The sequence below is a fragment of the Gymnoscopelus microlampas genome (assembly GCF_963454915.1).
Source record: "Gymnoscopelus microlampas genome assembly, chromosome: 15".
In the NCBI taxonomy this organism is placed as follows: Eukaryota; Metazoa; Chordata; class Actinopteri; order Myctophiformes; family Myctophidae; genus Gymnoscopelus; species Gymnoscopelus microlampas.
Genome location: NC_139952.1, coordinates 43,859,761 through 43,874,035, shown reverse-complemented (window position 1 = coordinate 43,874,035; position 14,275 = coordinate 43,859,761). Strand labels below are relative to the sequence as shown.

The 14,275-nt window shown below is 41.7% G+C and overlaps 1 protein-coding gene across 1 annotated transcript in view; it reads left to right on the top strand.

Moving 5' to 3' along the window:
* The window catches only part of rab5aa (RAB5A, member RAS oncogene family, a), a 16,229-nt gene extending 5,502 nt beyond the window's left edge, over nucleotides 1-10,727 (top strand). Inside the window, exons 2-6 of the mRNA XM_084080899.1 lie at nucleotides 28-255; nucleotides 2,314-2,465; nucleotides 4,910-5,032; nucleotides 7,794-7,887; nucleotides 10,060-10,727. Coding sequence (XP_083937025.1) covers nucleotides 90-255; nucleotides 2,314-2,465; nucleotides 4,910-5,032; nucleotides 7,794-7,887; nucleotides 10,060-10,175 — 651 coding nt within the window. The 5' untranslated portion in view covers nucleotides 28-89 and the 3' untranslated portion in view covers nucleotides 10,176-10,727. The remainder of the gene's footprint in view (nucleotides 1-27; nucleotides 256-2,313; nucleotides 2,466-4,909; nucleotides 5,033-7,793; nucleotides 7,888-10,059) is intronic.
* Nucleotides 10,728-14,275: the final 3,548 nt, after the last annotated feature.

Here is a 14,275-nt window from a genome sequence, read left to right as displayed (position 1 = left end):
GGTTGTGTTTTCTGTTTGTTTCTGTAGCCTCTTGCAGCTGAAGTCCTGATAGTGACACACAGCAGGGACACAGGGGATCTGACGAGGTCATGGCCAACCGGGGAGGAGCTACGAGACCCAACGGACCCAACGCCGGGAACAAGATCTGCCAGTTCAAGCTGGTGCTGCTGGGCGAGTCGGCCGTGGGCAAATCCAGCCTGGTGCTCCGCTTCGTCAAGGGCCAGTTCCACGAGTTCCAGGAGAGCACGATAGGAGGTGAGCTGCCGTGCTGACTGACTTGGGGAGGTACCAGGGGTCCCCAACAAAATGAGTTAATATAGCACAATCATTTTAACCACTTTAACCATATTTTATACTTTGGCTGTTAAAAAATAGCAGATATACAAGCTCATAGTTCAGAGTGCCACGCTATGAGCTTGTAGATCTGCTATTTTTGAAAAAAACTAAAAAATGTGTGAAAACCTTTTGAATATATACTTTTTTTTTAAAGCGAACATGTGTTACTCAAATCTACTCAAAGTCAAAGCCAGGTCAAGACGGTAAAGTTAGTTTTCAGAATGGCTTTATGTTCTGAGACAGGTGGTTTGTGGCTTGGCAGCAGTCACTTTGCTCAAAAGGTCGAATACACCGCACTGCTTCACATTCACACCACGTTGTATTCATGTTCAAGAGAGGATGCTGCTATCACTCCCCTTCCACGCAACAGTTTTGTTGCATGAATTGTATTTTATCCCTTTTCACCCGTCTTCGTAAAGAAAGCCCAATCCTGTCTGCCATGCTTGCATGGAAATGTTCACAGGAAATCGCCTGGTTTGGTATGCTGTTATATTAGGGGTCGGGTAGGAACACGTCTTTTTAAGCTAGCAGATGTAAAAGCTCATAGCGCGGCGCTGTACTATGAGCTTGTAGATCTGCTATTTTTGAAAGATTGTGAAAATGTGTGCAACATTTTTAATATATACATTTTTCTAAAGCGAACATTTGTAACTCAAAATCTTTGCTTCTGGGGGTCCCTGGAACAAAATATTTTGAGACGGGAGTCCGTGGCCAAATTCATATAATTTTGGGTGGTCCTTGACATGAAAAAGTTTGAGAACCACTGCGGTAGAGGATCGAAGGAATTCTTGTATCTTCAGTGCCGTGCTTCAAACTGATTTTGCCAAGTCAAATACTCACTGGGCGTCTGCGGGTCCTTTAAATAGTCTTAAGTAATCTTACACTTATATGTATTTAAAAGAAGCTTAAAAAGGTGTTCAATTGAATTGAAATTGTTTTTGAAAGGTCTTAAATATTCTTTGAGGTGATGTATTTCCAGTATATTATAAATGTTGCCAAGTGATTAAACTGAAAGAAAACCAAATGTTATACAGATTTATTTTTTATGCAAAAAGGTCATGTGAGTTTCTGACAAGACAAACTTTCTGCTTCAGTCTGATTAACACAAGTCTCTGTAAGATAGCCAAGGTAGCAAATCAACGGCTTCGTGGAGAGATGCAGGTTTAACAATAAATAGCTTAAAAAATATATATATATTTATCGTGGTTCAAACCTATGCAGCAGTTGCAAGTTTTGTGTTAAATTAATTCTGGGTGGCATTAATTGTCTTACAAAAATGTTAGATTACATTTCCTGATACACACCCCGAATCACCCAACCATATCCTGCTTTTCCATAAAAGTCAACATCTGAACCAGAATGTGTTTCACCAAATGGGATATTGGCAGTGGTGTAAAGTACATTTACTCAAGTACTGTGTACTTAAGTACAATTTTGAGCTACTTTTATTTGACTGGAGTATGTCCAATTGTCTATACTTTTACTTCTACTGCACTACATCTCGGAGGCAAATATTGTACTTTTACTCCACTACAATTATTTGAAAACTTTAGTATCTACTTATTGACAGATTTAAGTTATTATATTATAAAACATACATCAACCACTTTAGCCATATTTTATACATGGCTATTTGAAGATAGCCGATCTAAAGATGTGACGCGTTGTGATCTTGTAGAGCTGCTATTTTCAAACATTTTAGTACTTTTACTTTTGGTACTTTAAGCATATTTTGATTCCAATACTTTTGTACTTTTACTTACTTTTACTTTTACTTTTTTTAAGTAACATTTTGAACACAGGCCTTTTACTTGTAACAGAGTATTATTTGAGTACTTTTTTCACCTGGATATTGGATAGTGCTAGGGTTTGATCCATTCGTTGACAGTAGTTACAGCTTACTGTGCATGGCATTGTGAAAGAGTCCTTGTGTAGTAAATGATGGATTTTAATCCACACTGTTCTCTGTCCTCACAGCGGCCTTCCTGACCCAGACGGTGTGTCTAGACGACACCACGGTCAAGTTCGAGATCTGGGACACCGCGGGCCAGGAGCGCTACCACAGCCTGGCACCCATGTACTACAGAGGGGCCCAGGCCGCCATCGTGGTCTACGACATCACAAACGAGGCATGTTGTCCACACAGTATCAACCCATTTAGACCGGCAACGCATATGTGTCATTTTTGGATTTCTTTGGCTATTCAAAAAATAGAAGATATACAAGCTCATGGTGCGGCACCATGAGCTTGTATATCTGCTATTTTGATGATCGTGAGCTTGTAGATCTGTTATTTTCTTTTTAAATCATGAAAAGTTTAGCAAATCTGAATAGTTTTTAAAGCAAATATTTGTAACTCAAATCTTTGCTTCTGGGGATTCTACAAATGTCTTCTAAATCTTCTAAATCCTAACATGTTGCTATAATCCGTGGATTTCAAGGATCCCCAAAATATGTATTTGGCCGCGGACCCCCATCTCAAAATATTTTGTTCCAGGGACCCCCAGAAGCAAAAATTTGAGTTACAAATGTTCGCTTTAGAAAAATGTATATATTAAAAATTTTGCACACATTTTCACAGTCTTTCAAAAAAATAGCAGATCTACAAGCTCATAGTACAGCGCCACGCTATGAGCTTGTGTACCTGCGTGCTTAAAAATACGTTTTCCTACCCGACCCCTAATATAACAGCATGCCACCAGGCGATTTCCTGTGAACATTTCCATGCAAGCAAGCATGGCAGACAGGATCGGCCTTTCTTTACGAAGACGGGTGAAAAGGGATAAATACAATTCATGCAACAAAACTGTTGCGTGGAAGGGGAGTGATAGCAGCATCCTCTTGAACATGAATACAACGTGGTGTGAATGTGAAGCAGTGCGGTGTATTCCACCTTTTGAGCAAAGTGACTGCTGCCAAGCCACAAACCACCTGTCTCAGAACATGAAGCCATTCTGAAAACTAACTTTACCGTCTTGACCTGGCTTTGACTAGTCAACGTAAGACTCCTTATCGGACATGTCTATTAACCCATTAAGACCGGGAACGTATCTGTGTCATTTTTTTATTTATTTGGCTATTTCTTTGAAAAATCGTGAAAATGTGTGCAAATCTGAATATATCTTTTTTTGAAGCGAACATTTGTAACTCAAATCTTTGCTTCTGGGGGATTCTACAAATGTCTTCTAAACCCTAAATGTTGCTGTAATCAGTGGTGCAGTGCTCAAACCTTTTCATGTCAAGGACCCCCAGAATTATATGTATTTGGCCGTGGACCTCCCATTTCAAAATATGTTGTTCCAGGGAACCCCCAGAAGCAAAGATTTCAGTTACAAATGCCCGCTTTAAAAAAACATTTTTGACAAGACAAGCAAAAATAACCTGGGAAGGGTTGGCAGAATGCCACAGGACTGTCAGCTAGTTTGTGTTCAAAGCCGTATATCCCTTCAATACAGTAGAGTTCAATTGGTTTGATAGCCAAGAAGTTGTCTGACACAAACTAACGTGTGGAATGATTTAATTCCAAAATGCCATCAGCCCTGTTGGTATTTGGGGACAAACATAACTGTTGCTTATGCTCAATATACAACGTATAATAGCATCAACCAATCTACTATTTTGAATAGTAGATTCATTTCTACACTTTTAAGAAGCTCAAGAACTATAGTTTTTTTGGTATGCCATCTGAACTTTAACCCATTAAGACCTGAGGTAGTTGTCAGTTTCAAGATTTTTCTAAACATTTTCAAAAATTACAGATCTACAAGCTCGCAGCACGACACGAAGTGGTGCGGTGTGAGCTTGTATATCTGCTATTTTTTTTATAGCCAACAACGCTAAGATCTAAAATGACACAGACGCTTTCCTGGTTTTAATGGGTTAAACCGTGTATACTTAGCTGACCGGAGACCTCCTTTTACCCTCTGCACTAAATATCTTTGCTGAAAGTAGACTACCTACATGCTTGCAAATCGGCCATATTCACCCCTAGAATATGGATGCTATGGTTCATGTGGTTAAAGTACATTGAACTTGTGATATTTAAGCAGCAACTAACGCTAACAGACTTCCCATGTCATCAAAATAATAACGAAATAAGTGTCCATTCTTTACACATGATTTTGTAACCCTTATTTTTGTAACGTGATTTTTGTAACCCCAATTTTCTAAGTGATCCTGGGCGCTACACTCCCCTCACCAGCCTAGGGAGGCCAGGGCCGAGCTCATGCCTCCTTCATGAGAGCCAACTGACCTTCTTGTCACCTGACAGGGGGGAGGTTCCCATGTTGGACGTAGCGCGTGGAAGGAACACGTTATTCTAACCAGTTCCCTTCCCCTCCATCAGGCGCCCCGGCTGTCATGGGGGAGGCGGTATAGCGACCAGGATTACTGCATGTTTTTGTGAGGGTATTAACTACCCTGAGAGACACGGGGAGAACACGCAAAGTCCACAAAGAGTAGGCGCTTTCGCCAACCCCACCTAGGGTATTAAGTACTAAGTATCGCTATTGATAAAATCCTAAAGGATATCCATCACCTAATACCAACGCTGTCCGTTTTGCTTCTGTTCCAGGAGTCCTTTGCACGGGCCAAGAACTGGGTGAAGGAGCTGCAGAGACAAGCCAGCCCCAACATAGTCATCGCTCTGTCAGGCAACAAGGCTGACCTCGCCAACAAGAGAGCTGTCGACTTCCAGGTCAGGACGAATGATTTGTTGACTGAGTGTTGTGTGTGTGTGTGTGTGTGTGTGACCCCATTTCACCTTACTTAACAATGAAAGTCTTCTTAACCCATTCAATCCGGGAACGCATCTCTGTCATTTTAGATTTATTTTGGCTATTCAAAAATAGCAGATCTACAAGCTCATAGCACGGCACCGAGTGCCGTGCTATGAGCTTGTAGATTTGCTATTTAAAAAAGAAATCATGAACATTTGTGCAAATCTTTGAATATATATTTTTGAAGTGAACATTTGTAAAATATTTTGTTCCAGGGACCCCCTGAAGCAAAGATTTGAGTAACAAATGTTTGCAAGATTTTTCAAAAATAGCAGATCTACAAGCTCATAGCGTGGCATATATCTGCTATTTTTGATGGCTCAACTTGACTCTAGTCGCCTTTTTTGAGGGGATTTCACGGGGCAAAAGTTGTGGATAGTACCTGGCATCTGTTTGGTATCCCGTCCGTCAAAATTCCAAGGGAGCTGAGACGTTACCAGAAGGTGACGTGGAAACACTGCAGACTAACTGACTGGTCGTAGATAGCCGTCACTAGCGTGACTGACGACGATATAACCTATAACTGCATGTCAGCTCTTGAATATTGTTAAACCTTTCAACTAGACATTGTTAAATGTTGGAACGAATCAATACTGTGCAACCAACCGTGGCCTATTTGTTGCCTAAAACGTTATCAGCATTGGTCTTCAGCTCCCTCCTCCTGCGCAGAGGCTTGGATGTTGATCTGTGATCACTCAGCTACATTGAGGGGGTAGAAAACGGAATTCCTGGTACTAGAAGCAAGTAGCTTTTGAGTTGAGCCCAGTACCACTGGGTGAAAAAGCGGCATTAACCCCATTTTGGGGCGGGAACCCCTATTTGTAACTATACCTTTCAAGACGGGAACCCCTTTTTGGGGTTGTTTTTTCTATGTGCAGTACTGTATATAGCAACATACATTTGTTGTAATTTTTTGAAGTTTTTTAGAAAACTTAGGTCAGGATTTAGAAGGTGTTTTTAGAATCGGGCTCAGGTCAAAATCTTTCATGTCCCTTTTCGGCAAGCAGCTCTGACTGTGACTTCCTTGTCTTCACCTTTTTTACTTATAGAGCACCGAAGTCTGACGTAATTTACACATCCTACCTGGTTCGCGGTTTCCCACCCCCGTTAGACGTATTTAATATCGCGTCAAATAAGAACCGTGTTCCAAAAATAAACAAATGATCCCGGCGGTTTTACTCTTATGGATATGAAGCATCAACTGACTGTGAGAAAACGATAATGTTACTTCCGCCGAATTAGTTAAATTTTCGCCAGAAACAGACTGTATCAAATATAAGTGACTGACTATCATAAACGAACAGAACCTCCTCCCTGACAATATCGCCGAGACAGTTTGTTTATTTTTGGACCACAATTCTTATATGAGACGATTCTAAGATTCTAAGATTATTCTCCATAGAGAAATTACTTTACAAACCAGGGGATGAACGAGTGACGTCAGGACTTCTGTACTATATTCTTTTTAAACGTAAGCCCTTTGCTCCTCTAGGGCAGTGGTTCTCAAACATTTTTGGGCTCAGGTCACCCCTGTAATTAACCTTTTTCATCCACGGCGCCCTTGAATTACTTTGTTACTTTATAGCGCCTTTGTCATATTAACGGGAAATATGTACATCTTTCCCCCCAAAATACAGTATGTCACGAGGAAAATTGTAGAGAATATTTGTTTACATTATTTAGGACAGACTGAACAACTTTTATACTTTAACCACGTTTAACCACTTAAATCCCAGAATTCCTATTCTGGGGGGAACATTCACCAAAAATAGCCGATCTACAAGCTCACAACGCTGTGACCATAGACTGTATAAATGAGATGGACAAACCCCCTCCGCTGCTTTCTACAGACCGAAAATGAATCCTTTGCTGCAGACTGTAAGTCCGCCATCTTTCACTACGCGTCAGAATGAGTTCAGACCATTATTGGTTGGGTAACTTGTCAATCAAGAGCGGGGGGCGGGGAATGAATGCTATTGGTTGTGTAGCGTGTCAATCAAATCATCCCGCCCCTCCTAGAGAATAGCCTACTTTATCGTCAATTTTATAATAAATAGAACCATAATTTAGCAAAACGCATATCCTGATGATTGAAAGGAGACTTTAAACTAGCGACTGGAAGCATATAGAATTTATGACAATTTTTATTACAGTAAGAAAATCGAGTCTGAAAGTTGGTAAAAACCCATCGGCTTGCGTTAAAATAAATTCTTTCTGAACTCACAGGTCGGCACGGGTGAAACAGCGCCTCTCGCTGGACATTTACTAAACATCCGGGTTGGCCTCATAGTAAATATCTCAGCCTTGCCCCTTGGCTGTGACGCGTTGTGAGCTTGTAGATCGCCTATTTTTGGTGAAGAGACTTGGTGGTACTGTAGGCTAACCACTTAGAGGGTCTCAGTGGTTAAACTTGAGTGACATTGATAAATTCCAAATATTATCAAAGTATTTTGAGGCACGCCTGGACTTAAGTCAAGGCACCCTAGGGTGCCACGGCACCCACTTTGAGAAGCCCATTGCTCCTCTAGGGTGCATAGGCCGTTGATAAATGTCCTCCATTTCACTCCCTGCACCTTTCTCCGCGTGTAATTGTCTCCACATGAAAGCCTGGTACTGTATGTATGTGTGTGTGCGTGCGTGCGTATGTAGGTTGTGATGTAATTGCTGTTGTGTTGACAGGACGCCCAGTCGTATGCAGACGATAACAGCTTACTGTTCATGGAGACGTCGGCAAAGACATCTATGAACGTGAACGAGATCTTCATGGCCATCGGTAGGTTGACTCCTCCTGCCATCTGGGACTTTTAGAATGCCGCTGAAACCTTGTATGTCCACAAGCATTACTTTTCAGGAAAAAACTAAACTGCGTTCCAATGGATCCAATGTAGTTATAATTTAGTCACACGATCTTGTTAATACCTTTCATCGGTTAAATATTTATAAAACCCACAGACACACTTTTTTTTTTAAATCTGAAATGGCAAAAACAGCTGATCAACATTGTGAGCTTGTAGATCTGCAATTTCTGCTTCTTTTGTGTGACACTGTTGCGCGAAGAAGTAGGGCTTTAATTTACCAAAAAAAACAGTTTTACAACAAGTTTAAATATGGAGATACAAGGTTTCTGCCTGACAGCGACTATATTGCTCAGTATGGATGTCAGTATGGATGAGGCGGGCAGATGAAAATAAATCACTGCATTGGATGAACAGAACATTTTAAATAACTCATATGAATAATTAGCAGCGCTACACACTCCTGTTTTTCAAAGTGACCGTCATTAGTTCTCAGACTGGGTTCAACATGTCAGTTTTAGAAGAGCTTTGTTCTAATATGGGGACGCACGCTCCTTTCTCTACTAGCAGTGACCGAGGTTAAACCACTCTACTTGCATCATTACTCCTGGCCGATATTAACGGTAACTGTATCCTGTTCTGTCCAATGTTGCCAGCTGCCACAGAATCTGTAAATATTTGCTTAAAAACGAATGCAGGTTGAGTGGGCACCTAAACATTGTGAGCACCTCAATGTTAAATTGGCTGTTATTTCCACATTGTAAAAATAAAAAAAGTAAAGTATACATGATTTAAACAGTACATCATTATCAGACCAAAATGTACCGTTCAACGTTTATGCCCTAAATGATGATATGTAGAAATATGAAATACCATCAAAAATATTTTATGTATTTGACCCCCATTTATTAACTCATTTCCTGCCAATCACGCATATATGCGTTCTATTGAATACATCACTTGCCTGCCAATAACGCATAAATGCGTTTTATTGACCCAAAGACCAAGGAGATATGATTTTTCGAAGATCTAGACTCCTATCCACTTCCTTGTTAACTTAAAACTTAAGAATTCTGTATCTCGGCTCCTGAGTACTTTTGTTTTTTCAATGAAAAATCTCTGGCAGAAAACAGCAAAAAAAAATCTGAAATAATTAGGGCAGGCTAAGTGTTAAATAAAAGTAAATAAGAAAGAAGAAAAAACAAGGTGCCCAGAGGTCTCAGGGACCCACTGTACCTGTTAGCGTTAAAAACAAACAGCATGATAAAAGGGGAAAGGAAGTTAGTTTTTAAATGGCTTGGCTTTAAAAGCAAAACAAAAACTAAAGCCGTCTCTCTGAAAAACTGATAAAGAGACCACTAGGAAACCACAAGGTGTGGAAATCTTTTTTCACAAACTGAGGTGACTTTATTTAGACGCGGTTCACCTTTGAGGCTCCGTCTGTACTGAGACAGTTGCCTTCTCATACGGTACAATTTGATGATACGTTTGCTGTGTTTTAAGGCTTGTGTGATGTTGCACTGCAATTCTAATTTATATAACCATGACGTCACGCTACACTAGTCCAAAACAATGCCCAAAGCTCATCCCTTAATGCACATATAAAGTGTTTATCTTTCTGGGTCACACCAGGTCGCAGAATATGGCCGATAAGGAACATGCTGGTTTATTGCCCTCATATAATGTAGAACTTGAGGACATGTTTATTTATTCACCGTTGTAATCTTTTTTTATTGGTAATTTAACCCATTGAGACCTGAAGCCGATTCTACATGTCTCCTAAATCTCAACAGTATTCTGAAAAACGTATCTTTCTATATCAGTGGTGCTCAATCTTTTTCATGTCAAGGACCCCCAAAATGATATGTATTTGGCCGCGGACCCCCATCAAAATATTTTGTTCCAGGGACCCCCCAGAAGCAAAGATTTGAGTTAAAAATGTTCGCTTTAAAAATATATATGTTCAAAGATTTGCACACATTTGTACGATTTTTCAAAAATAGCACTCGGTGCCGTGCTATGAGCTTGTAGATCTGCTATTTTTGAATAGCCCAAAGTGTAAAATAATGCTTTTTAGCTCAAATCTAAAAATGACACAGTTCCAGGTCTCAATGTTAACTAACGTTAATCTCTTGCCCCCCTTCTTTCAGCAAAGAGATTGCCTAAGAGCGAGCCGCAGGCCGCAGGCGCCAACAGCGGGCGGAACCGGGGCGTGGACCTGACGGAAGCCGCCCAGCCAGCCAAGGCCCCATGCTGCAGTACCTAAAACGTGAAGAAGAAGAACGCCCGGCCCCCCCACCACCTTCCTTCCTCCCTCCTCCTCCTCCTCCTCCTCCTCCTCAGAGCCCAGTACAGTAGTAGAACTAATGCGACGATGCCTCGAAAAGCGCCACTAAGCGTTTACTAACGCGACGTGTGGCATGCGCCACCCAGCCCCCCCTCCCCCCTTGACGTGCAAAATGACAAAAAGGTGCCCTCGAAAACCCCCATACCTCCCCCTCCCTCCCTCCCTCCCTCCCTCCCTCCCTCCCTCCCTCCCTCCCTCCTAAACCCTTCACACTGACCTGTTTAACATTTTGCCTCCTCACCCCCTGTTTTCCTCCTCCTTTGTGATTCTACTGTTACTCATTGAGACCTTAGCGATTGTCCTCGCCTCTCTTACAGCTCTCTCCATTATAATAGGCTCTATGCACAGCAGCCATTTTGGGACAGAAATTGGGCCTCTTCTTACTTCCTTCACAGGTGTTACCAATGACACTAATGAAGGCTCTGTTCCATTTAGTGTAGCACGGTGGTTCTCAAACTTTTTTAATTTCAAGGACCCCCCATAACTCTGAGAGTGTACAAATGGAACCAAATGGACCCGGGAGGGTCCATTTGGTTCCATTTGTACACTCTCAGAGTTACACCCTCTCAAGGAACCACGAGGGGTCCCTGGACCACACTTTGAGACCCACTAGTATTTCCTAGTGAGCCAACACGCACAATATCAGCACCCTGACTCTGTTTGACCAGAATGGAACAGAGCCTTCATTAGTATCATTGGTAACACACCTGTGAAGGAAGTCAGAAGAGGGCCCTATTTTTCTCCAAAATGGCTGCTGTGCATAGAGCCTATTGTTATTACTGATAATAACAGACCCCCCCCCCCCCCCCCCCCCGGCCTCCATGTCTCCATGTGTTGGTTGGTTGGTATGATGAGCAGATCTGAGAGGCTATAGGCTCTGACTTGGAGGCTCTTTATCTGTTCCTGGGATAAAAACTAAAGACTCTGTCGCTGCATCTTTACTAACGGTCCTTTCTTTTTCTTCTTTTTTCTTTTTAAAAAAAAAACATTTTGTTTCTATTGTTTTTTTTTGTGTGTTTGTTTTGTATGTTGGAATTCTGGGTGCATGTGTAATTATGAGGCCTAAAAGAGAAAAGAGACAACGTTGTAAACTTCTTCTGTCTCCAGTAGCACAGAGAAGAAGAAGAAGAAGAAGAAGAAGAGGAGGAGTGAGTTTGTGTGTGTTTACGTGCGTGAGAGAGTGTGTTGAGGGAAGACGGCGAGGAGGAGGAGGAGGAGGAGGAAGAGTGAATCTTTATGAGTTCCGCAGCTCTCTCTCTCTCTCTCTCTGTGACTCGCTTTTTATCCGCCACAGCTCGACAAAGACCTGAGACTTTTTGACCGCTGGGTTATCTCTCTCTTTCTCCATCATCTCCCGACACACTCCCTCCCCTTCTGGTTTCTTTCTAGCAAGTATCGTATGTTCCATGTGCTCCCCCCCCCCCCCCCCCCCACTGACTAAACCTGAAGTAGCACTAGTTCACCAACCCCCCCCCCCCCCCCCCCCCCCACCCTCGGACCCCTTTCCTACTGGCCTCCCCTTCAATGCCCCGTCAAAGGTCCCGTCTTCTGTAGGCCGTGCCTGCTTATCGCCATTAAGACCTGGAACGCATCTGTGTCACTTCAGATTTCTTTGGCTGTTGAAAATTAGCAGATATACAAGCTCATAGCGCGGCACCGAGTGCCGCGCTATGAGCTTGTAGATCTGCTATTTTTGAACAACCTTTTTTTTTTTTTTTTTGAAAATTGTTAGGATTTAGTTTAAGAATCGGATTTTTAAGAATCGCCTCAGGTCTTAATGGCTTATAGCTGACCCCCCCTAGTGGCATCGTGCAATGTCTCACAGTATTTAATCTGTGACTTGAGTGTCTGCAAGGACCAACAACAACGCAACCCTATACCCCCACAACAAGGTCTTAAGGGGCCCCCCCGTCTAAATGGCATCTCCAAGTCCCGTCCCGTCCCCGTCCCCACCCGACGCTACGGTTTCCGACCTCAACTCGTTGCAGTGGTGGATCATTGTGGTTATAAGGTCACCACGTCGGCTCATTTTCTCATATTGTCTCCCGGCTGTGTGTGTGGTTCCTGGATTATGCAGACTACCTTTTCAGGTGTGTGTGTGAGAAAAACAAATGTGATGGGACAGGCTGCTGTTTTGTCTTTTTTTGTTTCTCCTTTGTTTCGGGTTATTTGGGTTTATTTTCTTTTTTACACCCAGTGACAAAAGGCGGTTTGATGCTAATAGCGAGCGAGGACCTGCATTATCTTAACAACACCCCATTAAGACCTGGAACGCATCTGTGTCACTTTAGATTTCTTTGGCTATTCAAAAATAGCAGATTTACAAGCTCATAGCGCGGCACCGAGTGCCGCGCTATGAGCTTGTAGATCTGCTATTTTTAAAAACTTTTGAGAAAAACATTTTTTGATTTTTTTTTCCAAAAACGGGTTAAGATCAGTTGACGCCGGCATTCGTCACCTTCCGAGTCAGAGTCGCCCATCATCTATCTATACATTAGTAAGTGCTTTAGACACATTGGTTTGTGTCAACCCCCCCGTGAACAGAGTTGGACCCTGGGCTGAAATCCATCCATAGACTCGCTCAAACATAACGTAGCCCCACTGATGTGTACACTATAACGGCTCTATTTTCAAGCTCACAACGTGTCGTGATGCGACACGTTGTGAGCTTGTATATCACTTTTTTTTTCTTTTCTTTTTTTAATGTTCACCCAATGCCCAAAATAGGGATGCCAGGTTTTAAGTGGTTAAGAGGACACCCCCCCCCCCCCCCCACACACACACACACACACACACATTATTTCCCCCAGAGCCTTTCCTTTCCTCGCTGACTTGTACATCATTGTACATAACGAACGCCACACACACATACACACAAACACACAACCTGTTACAGCACTTCCTGTCACATGTCACTTATTATGTTCCTACCCAGCCTTGACCCCGCCCCCTCCTCTCACCCAACAACAACATCATCATTATTATGTACAGACAACGACAAACAAAAACACAGCTGGTCAATAACTCTGTTCCACAGGTTCCTGTCTTACTCATGCCTTGCACTAATGACGCTCATGAATATATCTTGTCATAATTACAGCCAGTGTGATATAAATATATATAAATATATAAATAATAAACTGTAAATAGGGTGTTGCAATGTAGTCTACTTTTTTTCGATTTACAATTGACAGGACTAATGCTTGCTAGGGAGTTGTCTAGATAATCATTTAAAAAAAGAAAAATACTGTACAGTTCGCAGAAAGAAGAAGAAAAAAAAAATAACTGCCTCGGTCCGGGTTTGGAATTTTGTTGCTGATCTCTCTCCTTTTTTTTCATTTTATATTTTTTTCCCCCCCTCCCACAAAAGATTGTTAAATTATAATCAGTGGTGGTCTTTATAAATGTATGTGTTATTAACAAATTAAATGGCATTTATTTAGTGGTATGTCTTGTACCTTTTTTCAAAAGGAAGAAAAAAACAATGTCCAAACGTTTTGGTTTCTATTTAGTTTTTTTTTTAAAACATTCTCTACTTTTTTCCGCACTTTGCACACTTTTTTGTTTGTTGTCTTTAATTCAGAGATATCGGGCTCGTTGACGCCTATACCCGGACACTCCTCTTAACTCCACATAATCACAACTGAACGTCCAGAGATTGAAAACTCTTAGTGGAGTCAGGCATGAGACAATAACTCAATTGGATTACCGTGTCTGTCCGCGCAATGTGACGGTAATGTTGCAGGAACAATGTAACAACACAACCGTTTAGCCATGGTGCATCAGAAAATGAAACCGTTAACACCTACTATGTATTTTTGTTTTATTATTATTTCTCCCCCCCCCCTCCTTTTTTTTGTTGCTGTGGACACTTAATTACAGCCGAAACATTTAAATGCAAGCATTTTACAGTACTGTTATGTAATGACCAAATAAATACTGAAATAAATTTGATCATATATTATTGTACTCAGGTTCATGTATGTATGTATGTATGTATGTATGTGTCCGTGATTATG